This window comes from Rana temporaria, chromosome 1 (genome assembly GCF_905171775.1).
Source record: "Rana temporaria chromosome 1, aRanTem1.1, whole genome shotgun sequence".
NCBI lineage: Eukaryota > Metazoa > Chordata > Amphibia > Anura > Ranidae > Rana > Rana temporaria.
In genome coordinates this window covers 337,557,253-337,582,204 of record NC_053489.1, presented here as the reverse complement: position 1 = coordinate 337,582,204, position 24,952 = coordinate 337,557,253, and the positions used below count along the sequence as shown (strand labels likewise).

At 44.2% G+C, this 24,952-nt stretch overlaps 1 protein-coding gene across 2 annotated transcripts in view; it reads right to left on the bottom strand.

The window, feature by feature from the left end:
- The window catches only part of SUSD1 (sushi domain containing 1), a 247,166-nt gene that overhangs the window by 150,357 nt on the left and 71,857 nt on the right, over nucleotides 1-24,952 (bottom strand). For both annotated transcript variants that reach the window (XM_040361305.1, XM_040361296.1), the window contains exons 7-10: nucleotides 24,498-24,677; nucleotides 18,075-18,254; nucleotides 9,921-10,100; nucleotides 6,228-6,407 (exon numbers count right to left, since the gene is read on the bottom strand). In XM_040361305.1, coding sequence (XP_040217239.1) covers nucleotides 6,228-6,407; nucleotides 9,921-10,100; nucleotides 18,075-18,254; nucleotides 24,498-24,677 — 720 coding nt within the window. The remainder of the gene's footprint in view (nucleotides 1-6,227; nucleotides 6,408-9,920; nucleotides 10,101-18,074; nucleotides 18,255-24,497; nucleotides 24,678-24,952) is intronic.

Sequence of the window (24,952 nt, the reverse complement as noted above, 5' to 3'; positions counted from 1 at the left end):
CACATTGCCCGCACAAAGAGAGAGAGACTTCTCCACATTGCCTGCACAGAGAGAGAGGGAGACTGCTCCACATTGCCTGCACAGAGAGAGAGAAAGAGAGAGACTTCTCCACATCGCCCGCACAGAGAGAGAGAGAGAGAGAGGGAGACTGCTCCACATTGCCCGCACATAGAGAGAGAGAGAGAGAGACTGCTTCACATTGCACGCACAGAGAGAGAGAGGGAGACTGCTCCACATTGCCCGCACAGAGAGAGAGAGAGAGACTTCTCCACATTGCCCGCACAGAGAGAGAGGGAGACTGCTCCACATTGCCCGCACAGAGAGAGAGGGAGACTGCTCCACATTGCCCGCACAGAGAGAGAGAGAGAGAGGCTGAGACTTCTCCACATTGCCCGCACAGAGAGAGAGAGAAAGACTGCTCCACATTGCCTGCACAGAGAGAGAGGGAGACTGCTCCACATTGCCTGCACAGAGAGAGAGGGAGACTGCTCCACATTGCCTGCAGAGAGAGAGAGAGAGAGAGACTTCTCCACATTGCCCACAGAGAGAGAGGGAGACTGTTCCACATTGCCCGCACAGAGAGAGAGAGGGAGACTGCTCCACATTGCCTGCACAGAGAGAGAGGGAGACTGCTCCACATTGCCTGCAGAGAGAGAGAGAGACTTCTCCACATTGCCTGCACAGAGAGAGAGGGAGACTGTTCCACATTGCCCGCACAGAGAGAGAGGAAGGCTGCTCCACATTGCCCACAGAGAGAGAGGGAGACTGCTCCACATTGCCTGCACAGAAAGAGAGGGAGACTGCTCCACATTGCCCACAGAGAGAGAGGGAGACTGCTCCACATTGCCCGCACAGAGAGAGAGAGAGGGAGACTGCTCCACATTGCCTGCAGAGAGAGAGAGAGACTTCTCCACATTGCCTGCACAGAGAGAGAGAGAGAGAGAGAGACTGCTCCACATTGCCCACAGAGAGAGAGGGAGACTGTTCCACATTGCCCGCACAGAGAGAGAGAGGGAGACTGCTCCACATTGCCTGCACAGAGAGAGAGGGAGACTGCTCCACATTGCCCACAGAGAGAGAGGGAGACTGCTCCACATTGCCCACAGAGAGAGAGGGAGACTGCTCCACATTGCCTGCACAGAGAGAGAGGGAGACTGCTCCACATTGCCTGCACAGAGAGAGAGAGGGAGACTGCTCCACATTGCCCACAGAGAGAGAGGGAGAATGTTCCACATTGCCCACACTGAGAGAAAGAGAGAGAGAGAGAGAGAGAAATTGCTCCACATTTCCAGCACAGAAAAAAAATTGTTCCACGTTGCCTAAACAGAGAAAGAAACCACTTCACATTTCCGGCACAGAGAGAAAAATCGCTACACATTGCCATTTCTCTCTGGAAGCAATGTTGCGCAGTCTCTCTCTGTGCGGTCAATGTGAAGTGGTCACTCTCTCTGTGTGGGCGCTTCTGTGCATGTGCAGGCACAGGCCTGTGCACTGGCCCCCAGGACCAGATTAAAGGCATTGTGGGCCTGGTGCGGCAGTGGAGCAGGTTTAGAAGCAGGGAAATAATGTAAGTAAACAGCTTTCCTCTTACTGGCCACTAAGGATGAGCTGTGGCGTGTTCGCATAGAACACGTGCAGAGCCCGCCAGGAAGTGAGCACGGCGCTGTGCTAATCACAGCCAGGGAGACATTGTCCTGATGCTCGGCTGCAGGGATCGTGAAATGTCTCCCTGGCTGTTATTAGCGCAGCGCCGTGCACACTTCCTGGCGGGCTCTGCACGTGTTCTATGCGAACACGCCAGAGCTCATCCTTACTGACCACCCTCCTGCTCTTCCAGGAGCCTGTGCTGGCTTGTGCCCAGACTTGGTTGCAGCCACACAGGTGTAATGCTAGGCCTGGCATTTGATTTGCCATGCTTCTGTAAGAGAAATGTGTCACTGTGTGCTCTGAGGTGAACATTTCCCAGCCATCAGAATACAGTGATCAATGCCGGCAGCTATAGCAGCCAGCAGTGATTGACAAAAAGAAAAAAAGGACACGCTGGTTGTACTGAAGTCAGTTGATAGATCTGCACATTGATTGATTGAAATTTCTGCTGAACTGGCAGAATTTCAATCTATCTACGATTGCCTAAGTCCGCCAGTCTCTGGGTTTAATAATATCCTCAAATCTTCTGAAAGGGGCGCTCCACTTAGGTGTAGAAATTCACTTTGAACTCCATCTGAATTTCAGAACTCTCATTATGTATTAGATGTACAAAGAATAAGGTGAGAGAACATTTAATAACTACAGAGAGTAATGAAAATAAGGTGGAGTTCAATGTGAATTACACGGAGGAACTGGCATTTAGGAGGTTAATAACAGTCAGGGAGGAAATTAGATATCACCTCCTCACTGCCTGTCAAATGTCCCTGAAAAGTGACCTGAGCATTGATCACTTTTCAGTGGAGTGGCACAAGCAAATTGAAAAAATGCTGGAAAAAAACCAACATCAAACGCAGCCACTGTGCCCCATCAAATGCAGCCACTGTGCCCCATCAAATGCAGCCACTGCGCCCCATCAAATGCAGCCACTGCGCCCCATCAAATGCAGCCACTGCGCCCCATCAAATGAAGCCATTGCGCCCCATCAAATGCAGCCACTGTACCCCATCAAATGCAGCCGCTGTGACACCCCCTCCGGACATGGACACCTAAATAGGGGGTGGTAACAGTGGCCATGGATAGATTCATGCAAGGCAGGAATCTATCAATTTTACATATAGGGGGTGGCATGATGAAGGGGGCAGCGCCCGTGCACCCTTAATGGACTGGTCACCACTGCACTGGTGTGCTTGCAGTTTCTATAGCCGCAGTCCCTCAGACTTCTTTTAGGTTGTGTGTATTTGCTGCATTTTCTGGAATTGCACCAAAGATGCAGCATGCAGGACTTGTTGTGCGCATTCAGAACATGCAGCAAAAATGTACAACCTAATAGAAGTCTGAGGGGCTGGGGGTAACATGCAGAAAGACAGTGCCGTGTGTGAACCCACATCAAAAAACATAGGAGGGCAAGAAACTGTTACAGGCTGCAGTGCAAGTATTGTGCAGAGGGGGGGGGCAGGAAGGAAGGGAGGAGAATGCTCACTTGTCACTTACTTGGTGGCAATGGACAGTCCTAGGTAGCTCACTTTTTTGTTTTTTTCTAAGGCTGTGGATGCTGAGCACTGCAGACTGCTCTGTTTTAACTTTCCCGCCCACATATCATCTTCGCAGACAACACACGTTCTGCCAGAAGTGTGGGTTGGGAAAGAGAGAGCAGAATAGATCCACCCAGCCTCTGATAGTTAGTTAGAGCTTCGTGTGGAGGAGGGAGGGGCTGGGCTGAACTCTGTAACACACAGACTGTGTCAGCCCAGAACAGAATCATCGCTGCAGTACTGAATTTGGCCGTGCCTGCCACCCGAGCTGCCGCTCTCAGCCAGCTCAGCGGCCCTTGTAAAGAACATTAGAGCGGCCCGGGGGGAAGATGCATTCCTGTCACCCAGGCCAGTCCGCCCCTGGGCAGTGTTGATTGTTCTGGCCTGTTCTATGTTTCAGTGACTGCAGAACTGGCTGCTTCCCCCTAACTGGCCCACAAATGTTATGGAAGTTAGTGGGCAGGCAGAGTCTAATCGACTGCTGAATATTTAAACAGTCTTGGTCAATCCCTGGGAAGAAGTGCCCAGATTGTAAGAGGGAGTCTGTATAAATACACTGGCAAAGAGAGCAACCTGGTCTTTTTTTCCATGAGGTGGAGGTCATAGCCTAGGTGGTCTGCTAGCTAGATGCTTTCCATACAGAAGAAAATGCATCATGTTCTATTTTTGTTGACTGAACTGGAGTGGCGTGAACTAGCGCCATTGGAATACATGGAAAACACTGTACATGCATTTTTCACACCAGGTGCATCTGTGGACTGCACCTGGTGTGAACCAGCCCTAAGGCTGGCCATAGATGGTTCGAATCTCAACCGGTTCAGCGGGAACCGTCTAAGATTCAAATTGTGTGTGGTCAGGCTGAATGTACTAAGTTGATCGATCAATCAACCTGGGTACAACCAACCTGCCGGATTAATTTGCGATTATCGCAGGAGACTGCTATAGCCGCTAGCAATTATCAGTGTCTTCTGGCGGGGACAGATTCCCCCGCTGGGAGCAGACAGTGGCTCAGCAGGAGGGATTCCTGTCATGTGCCTGACTGTGGAGCCTGAGATAATGAGGCTGGCCTCTTGCACAATTCCCATCCAAGCACCCCTAGTAGTGGAGACAGGGACTGCTAGGGCAGTGGAAGGACACAGGTGCCTGGAAGCTGTAGGAGTGACCTGGAGCTTGGAGACACAGGAGTCCTTCCAGTGGTTGTGTGGACTCTGGTTACAAGCCTTGTTCAGTGGGAGCCAGGCAGACAGGTGCAGAATCAGGATCAGTCGGGAACAGGCAGAAGTCAGTAATGTGCTGGCGAGTGGGGTACCAAATCAGAAGGCAGAGACGTAGTCATAAATCCAAGCCAGGGTCGGTAACATAAGCAACAAGCAGATATAGCAGCCAGAGGTGATCCAGGAGAGGGGTCAGGAACAAGGTTAGCAGACATGGATTAGAATCAGGAATGCAGGAACCAAAACTGAAGACAATCCAGCACTGAGCTGTGCACCAGAATCTGTGAATGCACGAATGCGAATTTGCGTGCACATTATATTACTTGCTCATCTTGGGCCCCTATGCTTGTGACTCTGCACATGTGCATTAGAATTAGCACTTGCTGCAAGAGAATTAGCAGCTGCTGAATGGGAATGAGCACCTTCTGCATGAGATCTTGACAATGTCCATTCCTTAAGGAAAGCCTCTGGATACCCAATTAAACATCTTTTCAGGGTGAGCACGGTGAAAAGCTTGTAAAAGTCTCCGAGCCCAAAGGCTTGCATCGTCTCCCAAGAATTCTCCTCAGGACCAAATCCTTTCCACTTAATTAGGTATTGAGTTTGACCCTGTCATTTCTTGCAATCTAGGATAGCTTCAACTTCAAATTCTTCCACCCTATCCACCATTATTGCTCTGGAGGTCCCACCTTTCGATCAGGAAAAGGATTCAATACATCAGGCTTAAGTAATGAAACATGAAACACAGGATGAATTCTGAATAATTCTGGAAGTTCCATTTCATAGGCCACTGAACTAACTTTTTTTTTTAACTGGGAATGGCCCCACATATCTAGGTCCCAGTTTTTTTAGAGGGACATGCCAACTTCAGGTTCATTGTTGAGAGCCGCACATGATTACCTGACCTCGGATCCAGTTCTTCCCCCCTTTCTTATCAAGTTACTTCTTGTTATCTTTCTGAGCTTTGTAAATGGTTCCCTTTAGTACCTGGTTGTTAGTGTTAATGCAGTTCAACTTGTCCTGGATAGCCGGCAATGAAGAATCTGGTACCAGCACAGGCAAAAAAGAGTGGTGGAAAAGAAGTGTGACTGATCTGTGGCATAATGGGTAGAGTTGTTGAATGCAAATTCCATTAATGACAACAGGGAATTTCAATCCTCATGAGTAAATGAAGAAAAACAGAGTAAATACTGTTCCAAAGTATGATAAGTTCATTCAGTCTGTGGGTGGTAGGCTGAGGAAAAGTTTAGCTTGTTACTCAGTGCTTCACATAATGCTTTCCAGAATCTTGACGTGAACTGTCCTCCACAATCTGAAACAATATCACTGGGAATTCAGTGTAGCCTTACCATTTATTCTGCAAAAATCCTGGCTGTTTCTGCTGACGATGGGGTCCCTCTCATAGAAATGAAATGTGCCATCTTGGATAGATGATCAACCGCCACAAAGATGGAAGAAAACCCCTCAGAAGAGGGAAGCTCGACAATGAAGTCCATTGCAATCATATACCAAGGCCTTGCGTGCGCATTCTAGTCCTTGCTTATCTTGGCCTCCTATGCTTGTGACTGCACATGCGAATTAGAATTAGCACTTGCTGCACTTGAATTAGCTGCTGCTAAATGGGACAATTCCCCTGTCAGCACTGTTTGTGTTGATTTGTGAATTGTGCAAATTTCTTTCCTGCAACCTATGGTTGAATCGCTCTATAAGTGTTGCAGGAAAGAAATTTGCACCATCTATGGCATGCTTTAGACTCTGTGTTAGGTCTCTGCCATCTGAACGATACACTGTTTAACAAACAATACACTGTATAGGTTGTAATGATGAACCTTACCTCGGCATGAAAGATCAGCTCCGTCCCATTCCCCATCTTCATTACATGTAGCAATCTCATTCCCACTAGCCTTAGTGTAACCAAATAAACATTTAAAAATAAGCGTACTTCCATATGTAGTGTTCTGTAACCGCACTGCCATTGCATTTTGAATTGAAGGTGGAGGTCCACAGTCTGCAACTGTTATAATTTTTTTAAATAATTATTACCTACAATTGCATAAGTAGTACAGCCTATACATCATTCAAAACAATTTTGTACTATTTTAGCTTCCTATTGGCACAAATTAATTGGTACCTATGTTTACTTCTCGAATACTGCAGTGGGGACATTTGCTCACAGTAGTCTGTGCCTTTATCACTTCTTATAAAGAAAAACATACCAATGGTGTAAGGCTCCCTAAGCCTAACCTAATTATTCATTATTTAGATTTATCACAAAGTATGCAGAATTGATAGCCCCAGTGCAAAAACAAACCATTGGGCCTCATGGGGCCTGCCAGTGCTCCATGTGCATTCCAATCTAGACCTCAGTTTAGTTTTGCACACTGAGTCACCGTGGTTCTGTAGGCTCTCAATAACAGCTACAGTCCAGCATTAAGCCCAGGAGTTCAATCAGTTAACTCTTGAGATTTTTAACCTCCTATGAATCGTTCTCTAAGTGTTCTACATAGCAGCATAGCAAACAATTGTATTTTGTTTGGTGCAGTGACATTACTTGTGATGTCATCAGCACTTCTTGTCCCTTCAGTCTGCATGTTTAGAGATGGTTCTGCCCTGCCTACCTTTGCAGCACGTTACTTATAAAGTGAAAAGTGATCTGTTGCTGCAGATGTTTTAGGAAGGTAGGGTTGCAGAACAAAATACCCCCCCCCCCCTCCCTATATATCCCCATTCTGGGTTAAATGAACCCAGAAAATACATCAGATTTACTAGATGACATTTGCTTGTATGCTTCAGTATTAAAATACTAATAATGAGTGCTAATTCCCATAGGAATTTAAACTTTTGCAAATTTGTAAAAATGTGACTGTGATGCTGATTCCAGGCTGTGTAAGCCCAACTTAAGCTTGCCTAAATGTTACACAAACAAATTTACATGGGGAGAGAGGGGAAAAAATCTGTCCACAAATAAAGTATAACTAAAGGGAAAACTTTTTTTTTCGTTTTGGATGAAGTGCAGTGGGATTAGAACACTTTTTATTGCTGTCTGTGCCCCCGTTAAATAAATTAGCCTTCTCTATTTGTCCTGTTTACCTTTATCATTGAAAGTGAACATAAAAGAAATTCCCAAATTTCGGGTTGTCGCGAGAAAAGTAATAGAGGGAAAATCTTTCAATGGGGACACTAGTTCTGGTGACCTGGGGGTCCCCAAGAGATCCCCTTAATCTTCAGGGATTTCTTCTCACTTCCTGTTTGACTATGGAACAGGAAGTGAATGGAAATCTCTGCAATTGGACGCAGGTGGCGAAAAAAAATCTGACAGGGGTTATAATCCTCCCTTCCTCCATCGAAAATGAAAAAAAAACACGTTTATGCGAGCCTCTGGATCAGAGTTTTAATAAGTTGCCTGCCTGATTTATGGAGATATGTGACACCATTGTAAAGTGTTGCATTGGCTGTTGCAGCCAGATAGAACTGCCCATTTTCATGTAGATAGTTAGTCAATATTACCACGATTTTCCCGCAATTTTCACTGCGTTTGGCCGCGTTTTCGCATCGATTTTGTACAGGTCACCAATGTAAAAAGCAGACAAACACCTGTAATCTGCCCCAAAGAAACTCATGTTCTTTTTTGAGATTAAGGCATTTTTCAAGTGTTTTGCTTCAGGTGACAAAATGCTCAGATGTTAACAGGTGCCATTGAATGGGATTTTACTTGTTGGGCATTTCTCAGGCATTTTTAGGCCTGTTTTTGTACAGGTCAAAATGGGATGGGATTTGTCTTGTTGGGCAGTTTTATGTTACATTCACACCTGAGCGTAGCGTTTTCGGTCGTTTTTTTTGGCGTTTTGTCGCACGTTTTGACGCGCGTATTAACACGTATTCGCGAGTTTGCATACGGAGTTGTCCAACGTTTTTGAACTTTGACGTTTTTGATTTTAGCCAATAGGAACAATGCTCATCTCTTTCATCATTTGTTGTTATGTTTTTAGATTTTTTTTTATCTTCTTCTTGGGTGAATATTCTATTTTACAGGACAGATTAAAGCAACAAAACGCCCGTAGAAATGCTCGTTGTCGCGCTAGACGATTGAATCGAGCGTTTCCATTAGTTTCTATGGGAATACAAACGTTCAAAAACGCCCGAATCAACCAGGCGTGAACCATCTCCATAGAGAATAATGTATTTTTTCCCCTCTAGCGTTTTATAGCTTCAGGCTTCAGGCTACAAAACGCTCAGGTGTAAATGCAGCCTTAGACCTGAGGCTTATGCTGCGTACAAACGACCGTTTTTCATGACGAGAAAAATGCATTTTTTTTTAATTGGCCGTGAAAAACGGTCGTGTGTACGCTTTAACGAGGGGGAAAAAAACATGCATGCTCAGAAGCAAGTTATGAGATGGGAAATTAGCATAATCAGCCCAAAGGGTGGCGCCATTCGAATGGAACTTCCCCTTTATAGTGCAGTTGTACGTGTTGTACATCACCGCACTTTGCTCAAGCGTTTTTTTTCACGATCGTGTGCATGCAAGGCAGGCTTGAGAGGAATCACGTCGAGAACAACGTCATTTTTTTTCCATGACATGAATAATGGTCATGTGTACGTGGCATTACAGCAGAAAATGCCCAAAAACACCTAGGTGTGAAGAGAGCCTCATGATACCAAATTACTTTGAGGCTGCATTCACACCGGAGCGTTTCAAAGTCGTAAATTTTTTCCACAATTTTGCCACGTTTTTGTACAGGTCACCTATGTTAAAAGCTGAAAAACGCCTATAATCTGCCTTAAAGAAGCTCATGTTCTTTTTTGAGCTTAAGGCATTTTTCAGGCATTTTACTTCAGGTGATAAAACACTCATGCCCTGTACTAACGATCGGTTCGTCTGATGAAAACAGTTCGATGGACCGTTTTCATCGGACGAACCGATCGTGTGTGGGCCCCATCATTTTTTTTTCCCACCGGTGAAAAAAAATAGAACCTATTTTAAAATTTTCTGATAGTTAAAAAACCGAAAGAAAGAAAACATCGTTTGTGGGGAAATCCATCGGTCAAAAATCCACACATGCTCAGAATCAAGTCGACGCATGCTCGGAAGCATTGAACTTCATTTTTCTCTGCACGTCGTTGTGTTTTACGTCACCGCGTTGGACACGATCGGATTTTTAACTGATGGTGTATAGGCAAGACTGATGAAAGTCAGCTTCGTCGGATATCTGATCAAAAAATCCATCGGTCCGTTTTCATCGGATGAACCGATCGTGTGTACGTGGCATCAGATGTGAACAGGTGCCATTAAAATGAATGGGATTTTGCTTGTTGGGTGTTTTTCAGGAATTTTTTATGCATTTTATGAGCTGAAAATGCTCAGGTGTGAATGCAGCCTAATATAGTATTACTTGTGAAAACAGTACACCCTGTTTTTTTATAATGTTTCTGAGTCCTATTGCTTTGTGGTGTTGTGTTGAGCAAAAACTATTTTACTGTAAATACCCTGTATCCGTTCATCCTAGTTGTAAGTAGGGTTCCTTACCTTTACACACCAAATTGGCACCTTCCCAGTGCCCTGATGCATTGCAGACTGATGTATTGGATCCACTCTCAGCAATAAATCCTTTTGAACACACAAAAGTAGCTTTGCTTCTGTAAGCAGTGCTATTAAATAATTGGATTACAGTATTTGGCAAAGCTTGTGGGAGTCCACAGTCAACAGCTGGAAAACAAAGTTAGATCACATAAAACTAAAATGATTAGAATACGATATTGGTTATAATAATCACTTACACTTAAATATATTCATATTTCTGGGGTGCAGAAAACAAGGGTAGCATTGTTTGTAAAGCCATTGCTGCAATGACATAAAACAATACAATAACAGCTGGACACAGGAGAGGGAGGGGCCTGAACATGGCGTCGGAGCACCGAGGAGTGAGAGCCGGTTCACACTAGGGCGACACGACTTCCAGCGTGACTTTCAGAGGCGACTCCGACACGACTTGAACATGAACCACAGGGCGATCTGGGGAGATTTACAACACGACTTGAAGTCGTCTCCAGGACAGGAGACTTTCCAGTGGCCAATAAAACAACAATCAGCTCTGGGAGAGGGAGGGGGCAGGAGAGATTTGCCTGAGAAATGTATGTTATCTTCCTGGAAAGTAGCTTCAGATAAGACAGTGATCCGACTTCTGAGGCGACTTCCATTGAAATCAATGGGTACAAATCGCCTACAAGTCGGATTGAAGTAGTACAGGAACCTTTTCTGAAGTCGGATCGCCTTGAGTCGTGTGTATTAACACTGCTCCCATTCACTTCCATTGTTTTTCTCTACAGCGCGACTTGGGACGACTTGAGGTGACATGAAGTCGGATCACAAGTCGCCCCAGTGTGAACCGGCTCTGAGGATGAGCTCAGGCGTGAGACATTTCCTGTTCTCTGCAGCCGCGGATCGGGAAATGTCTCACTGCCTGTGATTAGCGCTGACTTTCTGGCGGGCTCTGCACGTGCTGTTGCAAACACGCCTGAGCTCATCCTTACTGAGGAGGTATCTGTCATGGTGTGCTAACAAGCGGCATGCTCTCAGCCCAACTGCCGCATAATCTCACTGGAAAACTACAAACCCCCTGCCTGAGACCCCTGATGCAAAACAGCTTGTGGATGGACTGACTGTGCACATAAGGAGAAGAGGTTTAATGTGGCTGGTGGGATTGAACTGAAGTATAGAATAAGACACTCCAATGGAGCAGGGTGGGAAGGTAATGCTGTACAGCAACTAAGAGTGGATGACCAGTTCACATGGATGTTTGTGTTTGAAGCTGAAACTCCCACACAAGAGACAAAAGCAGGAATCAATAGAGGGGCGTGAGTCCCTATGATTTATATACTGAACTTTGTATTATAATAACTGAGCAGCCAGTTAAAAGATAATTTTTTATAAGAAACACACTGTTGTATAGCACCACATGGTGCTGTCTGTATTTAAAGACTGTCTTAAAGGAAATATATTGCTGTACAATATTGCACAGTGCAACCCATACCTAAAACTGTTACAGAGGAAATATATATCGTCACACGGTGCACTTTACAGTTCAAAGTTGACTCTGCTCTGCAGCACATTACTTATATAGTGAAAAGTCATCTGTTGCTGCAGATGTTTTAGAAAGGTAGGGTTGCAGAAAAAAAAATACCCCCCCCTCCCCATTCATTCCCATTCTGGGTTAAATTAACCCAGAAAATACATCAGATTTACTGGATGACATTTGCTTTTATACATGTATTAAAATACTAATAGCGAGTGCTAATTCCCATAGGAATTTAAACGTTTGCAAATTTGTAAAAATTTTACTGTGATGCTAATTCCAGGCTGTGTAAGCCCAACTTAAGCTTGCCTAAATGTTACACAAAAAAATTACATGAGGAGAGAGGGGGAAACATCTGTCCACAAATAAAGTATAACTAAAGGGAAAACTTTTTTTTTTTGGTTTTGTGCAGTGCAGTGGGATTAGGACACTTGTCAGTTTTTATTGCTGTCTGTGCCCCGTTAAAGAAATTAGCCTTCCCTATTTGTCCTGTTTACCATTATCATTAAAAGTGAACGTAAAATAAATTCCCAAATTTTGAGTTGTTCCGAGAAAAGTAATAGAGGGAAAATCTTTCAATGGGGACACTAGTTCTGGTGACCTGGGTGTCCCCAAGAGATCCCCTTAATCTGCAGGGATATCTTCTCACTTCCTGTTTGACTATGGAACAGGAAGTGAAGGGAAATCTCTGCAATCTGACGCAGGTGGCGAAAAAAATCTGACAGGGGTTATAAGCTAGGGATGTCCCGATACCACTTTTTTAAGACCGAGTACAAGTACCGATACTTTTTTTCAAGTACTCGGCGATACCGAATACCGATACTTTTTTTAATGTCATGTGACTGTCAGGGGCGTAACTAGAAATCACAGGGCCCCATAGCAAAATGTTGTATGGGGCCCCCCAGAGCCGCCCTAGTGTCAATGCAGCGTGACCTGTGCCCCATGCAGCGTGACCTGTGCCCCATGCAGCGTGACCTGTGCCCCATGCACCGTGACCTGTGCCCCATGCACCGTGACCTGTGCCCCATGCAGCGAACGTGCTCGAACGTTCGAATTAAAAAAAGTGCTCATTTTAAAGCCCAATATTCAAGTTATTGTTGGAAAACGTCTTTGAGAACCCGGGTCTTGCCCCAGGGAACATGTATCAATGGAAAAAAACGTTTTAAAAACTAGTTTTTTCTTGAGCAGCGATTTTAATGATGCTTAAAGTGAAAAAAAAAAATCCTTTAAATATGGTACCTGCTGGGTGTCTATAGTAGTGGCACGTGTTTAGAAATGTCCCTGCACAACATGAGATTACTATATATATATACATACACACAGTATATGTATGTTTTATGTACTACTTTTTTAATGAATAAACTGCAATATTTATTGTGAAGCGCCAGTTTATGAGTTGAGGACACATCTAACATTCACATGCATTAAACAAATAAATATAGCACAGATGTAACAACAAAATAATTTAATCTGTATGCTATACTAACAATAAAACACACCACACTGTGTGATAATGGTTCCCTCGCAGGGAATTTCTAAAACAAGTTGCAACAACTGGGACTCCTTCTGCACTATATTTCTATTCAGGCTCCAATGTGTGGGACCCCTGCTGCCCCAATGCGTATGCACACATGTGTTAATCTGTGCAGAAGAGTAAGTTTGGGATTGCTGAGTATGCCGGCTTGTGGCCCCTCTCCTCAGGCTGCCTGCCCTGGGCCACTCACTCCTCAGTGCCCATCAAATGCAGCCTGATTAGTGCCCATCAATGCAGCCTTGCCAGTGCCCATCAAATGCAGCATCATCAGTGCTCATTATTGCAGCCTTACCAGTGCCCATACAATTCAGCGTGATCAGTGCCCATCAAATGCAGCCTGATCAGTGCCCAGTAATGCAGCCTTACCGCCTTACCAGTGCCCATCAAATGCAGCTTGATCAGTGCCCATCAATGCAGCCTTGCCAGTGCTCATCAAATGCAGCTTGATCAGTGCTCATCAATACAGCCTTGCCAGTGCCCATCAAATGCAACCTTACCAGTGTCCATCAAATGCAGCCCGATCAGTGCCAATGAAATGCAACCTGATCAGCGCCCATGAAATGCAGCCTTGCCAGTGTCCATCAAATGCAGCCTAATCAGTGTGCAGCAATGCAGCCTGATCTGTGTCTAGCAATGAAGCCTGGCATGTGTCTGAATCTGGGATTTGAATATCCCAGCGCCATCCCGTCCTCCCCTCCCTCAGTCCACCTCCTCCTCCTCCAGTGGCCGCTGTAACAAAGTCCCGGCTCCTATAATTTACATCACATTGATTCAATTTGCCAATGAATCAGTGTTCACCCATCACTAGAGCTGGGACTTTGTAACAGCGGCCGCTGGAGGAGGAGGAATAGGAGGACCAAGGTAGGGGAGGTCGGTGCACCTTGACAATGAGAACGGCATTCCTGCTGTGGAAAAAGTAAAGGAACGTTGTTCCCATGCGTTCCCGCAGGACTTGAGCCCTGGGTGTTCACACCCATGTGATTCAATTCCTGTCCGAATTTGCAGATCGCACTGCGATATGCGAACTGATTTGGGGGTGCCATTAAGTTTTAATTGGCACTCCCAGCAGTTCATATGGGGCAGTGTAAACTGCCGACAGGAGACATGCGATGTGGGAACTGCTCTGCATTTGCGATTCCTGTGCGGGCTGCGACTCCAGAAATGGTGGAGGGTCCTTTTGACCTTTTCTTTGTATTTAAGGAGGCACAGCAGCCCACACAGTATAAATGGGCTGCCATGCCCACACAAAATACACCTTGCAGAGCCACATTAGTGTGAACTAAAGGAAAAAATCCCCCCCTCTACTGCTTAAGAACCCCCACAAGCAAAACTCCCCACTGAAAAACACCACCCTCCCTCATATATCCCAACAATATTAACCCCCCTGTCTCTGATCACACCTCAAGGCAAAAATATCTCCCTCATATCTAATGCTAAATAATATCTCCCTTCATTTAACAAACTTCCCACCCAGAACCAAATCCCTGCCAACCACCCCCTGTAAACTTCTCTACAAGAAACTTACAGGGGGGAGGGGGGTCCTTCTCCAAAAGCAAACCCACCCCCTTTCCTTAACCTCCCCACTAAAATAAACTGCTCCAGGCAGGAATTCTCACCCCTCCTTCCTCCACATAGAAAGCCATGCTTCTCCACCTACCTGACCTCATCTTCAGAAATCGGCACGGCACAGAGGCAGGAAATGAAATCTTCTGCATCCCCGGTCTCCCTTCGGCTGTGTCAGAGCTGTGAAGTCTCTAGGAGATCCCTCGGCAGTGTGCTCTCATTGGCAGAGCGTGCCTGGAGCAGTGTGTGTGTGTAAGCAGCCACAGCTGCTAACGGGAACAACGTTCCTGCCGGGCCCCCCTGATCCTCACTCGGCTGCGGGCCCCATAGCGCCCGCGTGGGTCGCTATGGTGGTAGTTCCGCCACTGGTGACTGTGACGCATTGATGTCTGGCACTGACAAATGGCACTGACAGACATCCTCTTCCATAACTGTAGAATGTGGTTTAAATTACAATAAAGGATGTGAAAATGGCACTTTGCAGTACTGTTCTGAAGTGCACTTGTTGTTAGCATACTTAATACAAGCAGTTGTGCTCTACTCTACTAATATGTAATATTCAAAAAACAGAATTATACTTGGTGTGTGAGAGAACATGGACTGTGAGTTACAGATTGTTTCACTACATGAATAAGGCAATGGCCTGATCCGACACCTGGGAGAGAGAGGCAGCGTGTAATGCCTGTGTCCCTGTATAATGCTCAGACGGCGGCCATCCAGTGTACAAAACCACGCCTCCTCCTTGTCCTCGTCTGTGATAGGGGAACTCAGTTTCCCAGCAGTGAGTTAGGCCGCGTACACACGGACGGACAAAACCGATGAGAATGGACCGAGGTTCAGTTTCATCGGTCCAAACCGACCGTGTGTATAGCCAGGGCCGGATTTGCTCTCCCTGCCGCCCCAAGGCCAGGTTCCACAATGCACCCCCTCCCCGCCAACCAAACTACCCCCACCCCCCAAATCAACAGAGAATGGCAACCGGATGGCAGGGGCGGCACGGTTAGTTCAAATATTTTTTGTTTCTTTTTTTTTTACTTTTTAATCACTTTTTTATTTATTTTTATTTGTAGCTTGTCATTTACTCTTTCTTATTATTGTATACTTTTCTTATTATTTTTAATATTATTTTTCTTATTCTTTATTTTTAAATTACTTTTTTATTTTATTAATTTAATTATTATTTCTTAGTATTTCCCCCACACTACATTTAGTCCTGCTAGAAAGCAACTTACCGCCATTAACTGTATGTTCCGGGCGTCGGGGGACTCCATGCTGCTGCCGCCCCTTGGCACCCTGCTGCCCTGAGGCCTGGCCTTGGTGGCCTTGTGGGAAATCCGGGCCTGTGTATAGCCCATCGGTCTGTTGTCCTTCGGTCCAAAATTTTAAAACATGCTTTAAAATCGAACCGATGGCCCGCTGCCCGATCGGTCCAAACCGATGGTTAGTACAGAAAGCATCGGTTCAAAACCCGCGCATGCTCAGAATCAAATCGACGCATGCTTGGAAGCATTGAACTTCGTTTTATTCAGCACGTCATGTGTTTGACGTCACCGCGTTCTGACCCGATTGGTTTTTGGAACGATGGTGTGTACGCACATCAGACCATCAGGCCACTTCAGCGGTGAAGCGATGGAAATGGCCCGTCAGACCATTCTCATCGGTTTGGAACGACCGTGTGTACGCGGCCATAGTGTTCCACCTATCACGGACATCCTCTCATCCTCGTCCATGGGATGAGGATGGGAGGGTGTCCGTGATAGGCAGAACAGTGACTCACTTGCTGGAAGTGTTCCCCTATCACAGACGAGGAGGAGGCGCGGCTTTTGTACACTGGATGGCCGCCGTCTGAGCATTATACAAGGACACAGGCATTACACGCTGCCTCTCTCTCCCAGGTATCTGATCAGGAATCGGGAGCATTTGCTGAGTACAAGCAAATGCTCTGTATCGGTCCAGATACCGATACTAGTATCGGTATCGGGACAACCCTAGTTATAACTCTCCCTTGCTCCATCGAAAATGAAAAAAATAAAGGTTTATGCGTCCCTCTGGATCAGAGTTTTAATAAGTTGCCTGCCACTGATTTATGGAGATAAGTGACACGATTGTATAGTTTTGTATTGGCTGTTGCAGCCAGATAGAACGGCCCATTTTCATGTAGATAGTTAGTCAATATAACCACGATTTTTCAGCGATTTTCACTGCGTTTGGTCGCGTTTTCACATTGATTTTGTACAGGTCACCAATGTAAAACGCAGACAAACACCTGTAATCTGCCAAAAAGAAACTCATGTTCTTTTTTGAGCTGAAGGCATTTTTCAAATGTTTTGCATCGGGTGACAAAATGTTCAGATGTTACCAGGTGCCATTGAATGGGATTTTGCTTGTTGGGCATTTCTCAGGCATTTTTAGGGCGTTTTACAAGCGCTTGATGAGCGCAGGTGTGAATGCAGCCTTCAGGCAGAAAGTCACACTATTTTGTCGTGTTTTTGTACAGGTCAAAAGGTCACCAATTTAAAAAGCAGAAAACGCCTGTAATCTGCCAAAAAATAAGCTCCTGTACTTTTTTGAGCTTCAGACATTTTGCTTCAGATGACAAAACGCTCAAATGTGAACAGGGACCGAAATGAATGGGATTTGTCTTGTTGGGCATTTTTAGACCTGAGGCTTATGCCGCGTACACACGACCATTTTTCATGACGAGAAAAATTTAATGTTTTAAATTGGTTGTGAAAAACGGTTGTGTGTAGGTTCCAGAGCATTTTTCTCAACGAGAAAAATGGTCGTAAAAAATGTAGAACCTGCTCTATTTTTTCTCGTTGTTTTTCACGTCGTCTTTTTTCAAGTCGTGAAAAACGGTCGTGTGTACGCTTTAACGAGGGGGAAAATAACACGCATGCTCAGAAGCAAGTTATGAGACGGGAAATTAGCATAAGCAGCCCAAAGGGTGGCGCCATTCGAATGGAACTTCCCCTATATAGTGCCGTCGTACGTGTTGTACGTCACTGCGCTTTGCTCGATTTTTTTTTTTTTTCACAATCATGTGTATGCAAGGCTTGAGAGGAATCACGTTGAGAAAAGCTTTGTTTTTTTCCATGACATGAATAACGGTCGTGTGTATGCGGCATTACAGCAGAAAAATGCCCAAAAACACCTAGGTGTGAAGAGAGTCACATGATTCCAAATTACTTTGAGGCTGCATTCACACCGGAGCGTTTCAGAGTCGTACATTTTTACCGCGATTTTGCCACCTTTTTGTACAAGTCACCAATGTAAAAAGCTTTTTTCAGGCATTTTACTTCAGGTGATAAAACACTCAGATGTGAACAGGTGCCATTGAAATTAATGGGATTTTGCTTTTTGGGTGTTTTTCAAGCATTTTATGAGCTAAAAAAGCTGTTTTTTGATAATGTTTCTGAGTCCTATTACTTTGGGTGTTGTGTTGAGCAAAAACTATTTTACTGTAAATACCCTGTATCCGTTCATCCTAGTTGTAAGTAGGGTTCCTTACCTTTACACACCAAATTGGCACCTTCCCAGTGCCCTGATGCATTGCACACTGATGTATTGGATCCACTCTCAGCAATAAATCCTTTTGAACACACAAAAGTAACTTTGCTTCTGTAAGCAGTGCTATTAAATAATTGGATTACAGTATTTGGCAAAGCTTGTGGGAGTCCACAGTCAACAGCTGGAAAACAAAGTAATTAGAATACAATAATGGTCATTATAAACACTTAAATATATTAATATTTCTGGGGTGCAGAAAACAAGGGTAGCATTGTTTGTAAAACCATTGCTGCAATGACATAAAACAATACAATAACAGCTGGACACAGGAGAGGAAGGGGCCTGAACATGGCGTCGGAGCACCGAGGAGTAAGGATGAGCTCAGGCGTGAGACATTTCCTGATCTCTGCAGCCGCGGATCGGGAAATGTCTCACTGCCTGTGATTAGCACTGTGCGGTGCGGACTTCCTGGCAGGCTCTGCACGTGCCATTGCGAACTCGCCTGAGCTCATCCTTACTTAGGAGGTTCCTGTCATGGTGTGCTAGCAAGCCGCATGCTCTCAGCCCCACTACCGCATAATCTATAGTTTCCAACTGTCCCTGATTTCGAGGAACTGTCCCTGATTTGGAGCAATGTCCCTCTGTCCCTCTTTTCTCCTCATTTGTCCCTCATTTTGGTCTGATCTATATAGTTGTATAAAAAATGCACTTTTTATCTTTCAAAAAGTGTTTCCCAGTGCTAAACCTTTCATCCAATTTCTAAATAGCTGCTTTTGTAAATTCCAAAAGCCAATATAAAGGAATAGTAGTGGTAAAAAAAAGCACTTGTGGGTTTAACCAATCTTGTTTTTTTTTGTACAATTGTCCTTTAATGGGGCGTGGGAGGGGGTGTGTTCTATGCCTGCATACTTTTGCTGATAGGTGTCCCTCATTCCCATCTCAAAAAGTTGGGAGGTATGCATAATCTCCCTGGAAAACTACAAACCCCCTGCCTGAGACCCCTGATGCGACACAGCTTGTGGATAAGGTGACCACATTTCCAAACTACTATTCAGGGACACCCTCCCTTCCCAAAAATCAGCTTGTGCTGTAACGAATCACAGCACAGTGATTGGACACAAGAGTCGGGATTTATGAGTTCTCCAATCACAAGCAGGGGGTGGGATTGTGCTCCTCCAGGCATTCCTGGCCATGACAAGTACTGTCAGTGAGTAAAGCGGTGATGTGGCGGCCTTTTTTGGGGGCATCAGATTGGCCCGGGGGTTGGCTGTGTCAGTTTCATTCCGGGACACTGTATTGTCCTGGAATGAATGTGCCCGGGACAGACCTGCAGAATGCGGGACTGTCCCGGGCAATCCAGGACACATGGTCACCCTACTTGTGGATGGACTAACTGTACACATAGGGAGAAGAGGTTTGATGTGGCTGATGGGATTGAACTGCAGCATAGAAAGAGACACTCCAATGGAGCAGGGTGGGAGGGTAATGGATTGCAGCAGCTGAGAGTGGATGACCAGTTGACATGGATGTTTGTGTTTGAAGCTGAAACTCCCACACAAAGGAAATACACAGTTACACGGTGCAGTTTACAGTTAAAAGCGAACCCAGAAGAAACACACATCCGTGCAGTGTTCGGATGCAGTCTACACCTAAAAACGTACACAGAAAAAAACATACAGCCACATTGTGTCGCAAGGTGCAGTCTATACCTATGCCTAAAAGCTGGTTTAAAAGAAACCTACAGTTGGATAGTAAATTCTATGCCCAAAATCTGGCTCAGAGGAAACATACAGTTGCATAGTGCTACACGGTGCAGTCTACACCCAAATGTTGACTGAGGAAATATACAGCCACATAATGTCAAAGGGACAGTGCATGCTTAAAAGCTGATTCAGAGAAAACACAAAGTCAAAAGGGGGGTAAGGTGCAGTCCATACCTAAAAATCTGTTTTAGAGGAAATACAGAGTCGCACAGTGCCGCAAGGAGAAGTCCATACTTAAAAACTGACTCAAAAGAAACATACAGCCGAATAGTGTTGCATGATGCAGTCTATACCTAAAATATACAGCTGCACAGTGTATCACGGTGTGATTCATTCTTAAAAGCTGATGGACAGAGTGGAAGAGCCACAAACTGTAACATATAAAACCCACTGTAGCTGCAATGCAAAAGTGAACATTAAGGTAAATGGAGTGGCATCGTTTATTGCTGGTGAACGAATTATAGATTCCCTCAAAGAAAATATATTATCAAACAGTGTTGAGTAGCGTGGCTCAAGTGAAAGACAGCCACAGAGGAAATGCACTGCCCTATAAAACTGTATGGTTCTATGCCAAAACGGATTCTTACACAGTGCTGTATATTAGAGACTGTTGTAGAGGAATTTTCTGAGGTGTAGAGTGGCTGCTCTAAAGTAAAGTACAACCATCAAGTGTCGTGCTCACATAGAGATTGTATAAGGCTATACAGTGATATATAGTGTCTCCCACATATTAAAATCATTGAAGTGAAATATACCGCTGTTTGCAATTGCCATTCAAGGATAGCCTCAAATGAAACATATTTGTCTCAAAATAATAAGTTTCCATAAGGGACTGGAATAAGAGCTCAAAATGAGAGACAAAATTGTGAAAGGATGTCAGGTTGGTAAAGACATCAAAGGTAAATGCAAGTACAAGTATGATAAAAAAAAATATATGATACAAGGAGGAAGCCCAAGAACTCAAACACAAGGAGCCAATGGGAAGAGCGCCTTAGGTAAAAGTGACGAAAAACAGATGAGACCCCAAGTTATTCAAAAGAGGATGAGGGAACTGATAGTGACTCTGAGACAAGAAACAATGTGGAACAGGGATCTAGTACCCAAATTCCAACAAAATTGGAAATGGCAGATATGTTTGCAAAATTTGAGAATTCAAAGAAAAAATAAATTATTACACTCTACAGAGACATAGGGCATCTGCTGACACGAGTAGCGGATACAGAAGAGAAAGTGGGCAAAAAGGCCCATGAAATAACAAAGCTTAAAGAACAAGTGGAAAATCTGCAAATGAAACAAAGGAGGATGTTATACGAAGCAGAAGACCAAGAGAATCGGAGTAGGAGAAATAACTTAAGGATACAAGGCCTGCCAGAGAAGGGGGGGGGGGTTGAGAAAGGTGATGAAGGAAGTGTTTAATACGCTACTGAATAGACCAACAAAAGAATTATTGAAAATAGAGAGCACTCAGGATTAGAGAATCTCAAAACATGCCTGCAGAAACCCCAAGCGATCTAATTTGTAAGATTCCAGTTTTATGAAGATAAAATAGTACACATCTGGGAGAAGATGAGAGGGATATCATCACTTCAACTATTTGCAGACTTAGCCCCAGAGACATTAGCTAAAAGGAGATTGCTTAAACCATTGCTTGAACAGCTAAGGGCAAAGAACATTAAATACAGCTAGGGTTTCCCAGCATGTTTGATAGGACAAAAAGACGGTTGATCTGCGAGACTTAGGTTTCCTGAAGAGTTGCAGGATTTTTGTGATAAGTTGGAACTACAAACACCAGATATTCCAGTATGGTCTTGGGAGGTGAAGAAGAAAATACCTGAAGAAGGGTAACAATGGCAAAGAAGTCCTAAGAAGAAAGACCAAGAAATAAGAAACACTTATAGTTAGGAACCTTAAGAGAATAAAGGTTGAAAGCGAGAATGTTAGGGAATCAGAGTCAATTAAATAGCAACAGAAGAGGGAGAAAGATATTAGTATAAGGCTCGAAACGAGATAAGAGGAATTAAACTAGGCAGAGGTGGGGGAGGGAGGATGAGAAAGCATTAAGATTAAACATGACAGAGTGCTCTGACTCTTGGTGCATGCCGAAACCTAATTCGGCAGTTTTGGGTGGTAGGGTTCCGGAAGGTGTACGTGAACAGAGTTTTACCTCTGGGTAAAAGAATAGATGATGGGAGGAGAGGCCCTGGAACCATCGTCAATTCGAAGGTCAGAATATGGCCAAAAAATTCCTGGGGTACAGAGAAAGGAAGTTGGAGGGTGGGGGGAGGACAGGGAGTGGGGTGGGGGGAGAGAGGGAGGGAGAGGGGGAATGGGGGGTGGGGGAAATAAACAGAAAGATTCATGGAATAGACATTTTTTTCTTCCTGGCTTCTAGCTTACTCCCTTTGTTTTCTTCTACCAACACTTTCATGAGTTAGAAATTCTAACCCGGGAGGGAAAAGAAGGACAATTGTAAATATCTGATATGATAAAATATTTTTTTTTAACTATATCACGACTCAAAAATGTAACTGTATTAAAGGGAAGATCCTACGTGGTATTATGGGTATTCAACAACAAAAAGAACGAAGGGGGTAGCAATAGGTTTTGCAAAATATGTAAGATTCCCTATCACTTGGAAGGGTATTCAGACATGAGTTGGTCCGTACACCATATTCACATGTAACTAATGGTGTGATTTAATCACCCCATTTACACTTATCTTGAGTGGTCTGCACTATTTTTGGGACAGTATTAAATTGTTTGGTGGGCACATTCACACCAACTATCACCCTCATATGTAGTCCGCTTGGGGGAACACTTAGATTACCATTTACATTCACACATCTCCACTCATTCATTGATTTTTCTTATACATTATTTGTAGGACACTATGCATGATATGTGCACACTTATCACAACAATGTACTATGCTGTGGCCATCCGACCTTCCTTTAGCTGTTCTCCTTGGCCCTTGGAGGGTCTTCCCGCCTCAACCCCGGGGGGGAGACACCTATCGGAGATCCCCACCAGTTCTCGTGCACCCAGCCTTGGGGCATAGTTGTAAGTCACTGACCTGTCACCATTTTATTTTTTGGGGGGGGGAATATTTATTTGTCTTGTTTACCATTATCATTGAAAGTGAAAGTAAAAGAAATTCACAAATGTTGGGTTGTCCCCAGAAAAGTAATAGAGGGAAAATCTTTCATTGGGGACACTAGTTCTGGTGACCGGGGGGGGCCCAAGAGATCCCCTTAATTTGCAGAGATTTCTTCTCACTTCCTGTTTGGCTATGGAACAGGAAGCAAAGGGAAATCTCCGCAATTGGACACAGATGGTGAAAGAAATCTGACAGGGGTTATAACCCTCCCTAAAAAGTTTTGCCTATAGCTCTTTTTTAAAACCTCCTTTGTGTTGTTTTGTCATATAATAGCAGCCAAGAAAGAAGCTGGAAGAAAGCATTCTGGAAAAGAACCAGATTTTTCAAAAATAAAAGGTAGTAACACTTACTTTATTGTCTATTGATTAGAATGGTAAAAAAAAAATCACAAACTAAAAAAATACTTTTATGTGACCCTCTGGACATGTCAGAGTTTTAATAAGTTGTCTGCCACTGATTTATGGGGATATGTGACTCCATTGTACAGCTTTGTATTGGCTGTTGCAGCCAGACAGAACTGGCTATTTTCATGCAGATAATTAGTCAATATTACTTTAACCATTTGCCGACCACCGCACAGACATATACGTGCTCGCCAAACACCGCGGGAGCATGCCCGCAGGTCCTGCGAACTCAATATTCGCCGGCGGCCCACAATCGTGAGGCAGAATGGGGAGATGTAAACAAGGCATTTCCCTGTTCTACCTAGTGACATGACAGGGATCTACTGCTCCCTGTAATCAGGAGCAGTGATCACTGTCATGTCAGTGGTAGCCCATCCCCCCACAGTTATAATCACTCCCTAGGATGCACTTTACCCATTGATTTTTATAGCACTGATCGCTGTATAAATGACAATGGTCCCAAAATAGTGTCAAAAGTGTCCGATATGTCCGCCATAATGTGGCAGTCATGATAAAAATCGCAGATCACCGCCATTACTAAAAAAAAAAAAAAATTTTTAAAAATGCCATAAATCTATCCTCTATTTTGTAGATGCTATAACATTTGCGCAAACCAATCAATATGCGCTTATTGCGATTTATTTTATTTTTTATTTATTTTTTACCAAACATATGTAGAAGAATACATATCAGCCAAAACTGAGAAAGAAATTTGTTTTGTTATATATTTTTGGGGGATATTTATTATAGCACGAAAAAATAGGAGGTGATCAAATACCACCAAAAGAAAGCTCTATTTGTGGGAAAAAAAAGGACGTCAATTTTGTTTGGGTGCAATTCCACACAACAATTGTCAGTTAAAGCGGCGCAGTACAGAATCGCAAAAAGTGCTCTGATCAGGAAGGGGGTACATTCTTCTGGGGCCGAAGTGGTTAAATGACACCAAATTACTTTAATATAGTATTACATGTGAAAACAGTACACCCTGTTTTTTTTATAATGTTTGAGTCCTATTACTTTGTGGTGTTGTGTTGAGCAAAAACGACTTTACTGTAAATACCCTGTATCCGTTCATCCTAGTTGTAAGTAGGGTTCCTTACCTTTACACACCAAATTAGCACCTTCCCAGTGCCCTGATGCATTGCAGACTGATGTATTGGATCCACTCTCTGCAATAAATCCTTTTGAACACACAAATGTAACTTTGCTTCTGTAAGCAGTGCTATTAAATAAGTGGGTTACAGTATTTGGCAAAGCTTGTGGGAGTCCACAGTCAACAGCTGGAAAGCAAAGTTAGATCACTAAAATTATTAGAATACATTATTGGTCATAATAATCACTTGCACTTAAATATATTAATAATATAAAAAAAGGGTACCATTGTTTGTAAAGACATTGCTGCAATGACACAAAACGATACAAAAAACATATTTGCATACACATTAATACTTACAATGTTGTTGCTCTCCAAGCCTTAGGCCCCGTACACACGATAGAATCCATCCGCAGATAAATCCCAGCAAATGGGTTTCTGCGGATAGATCCTATGGTGTGT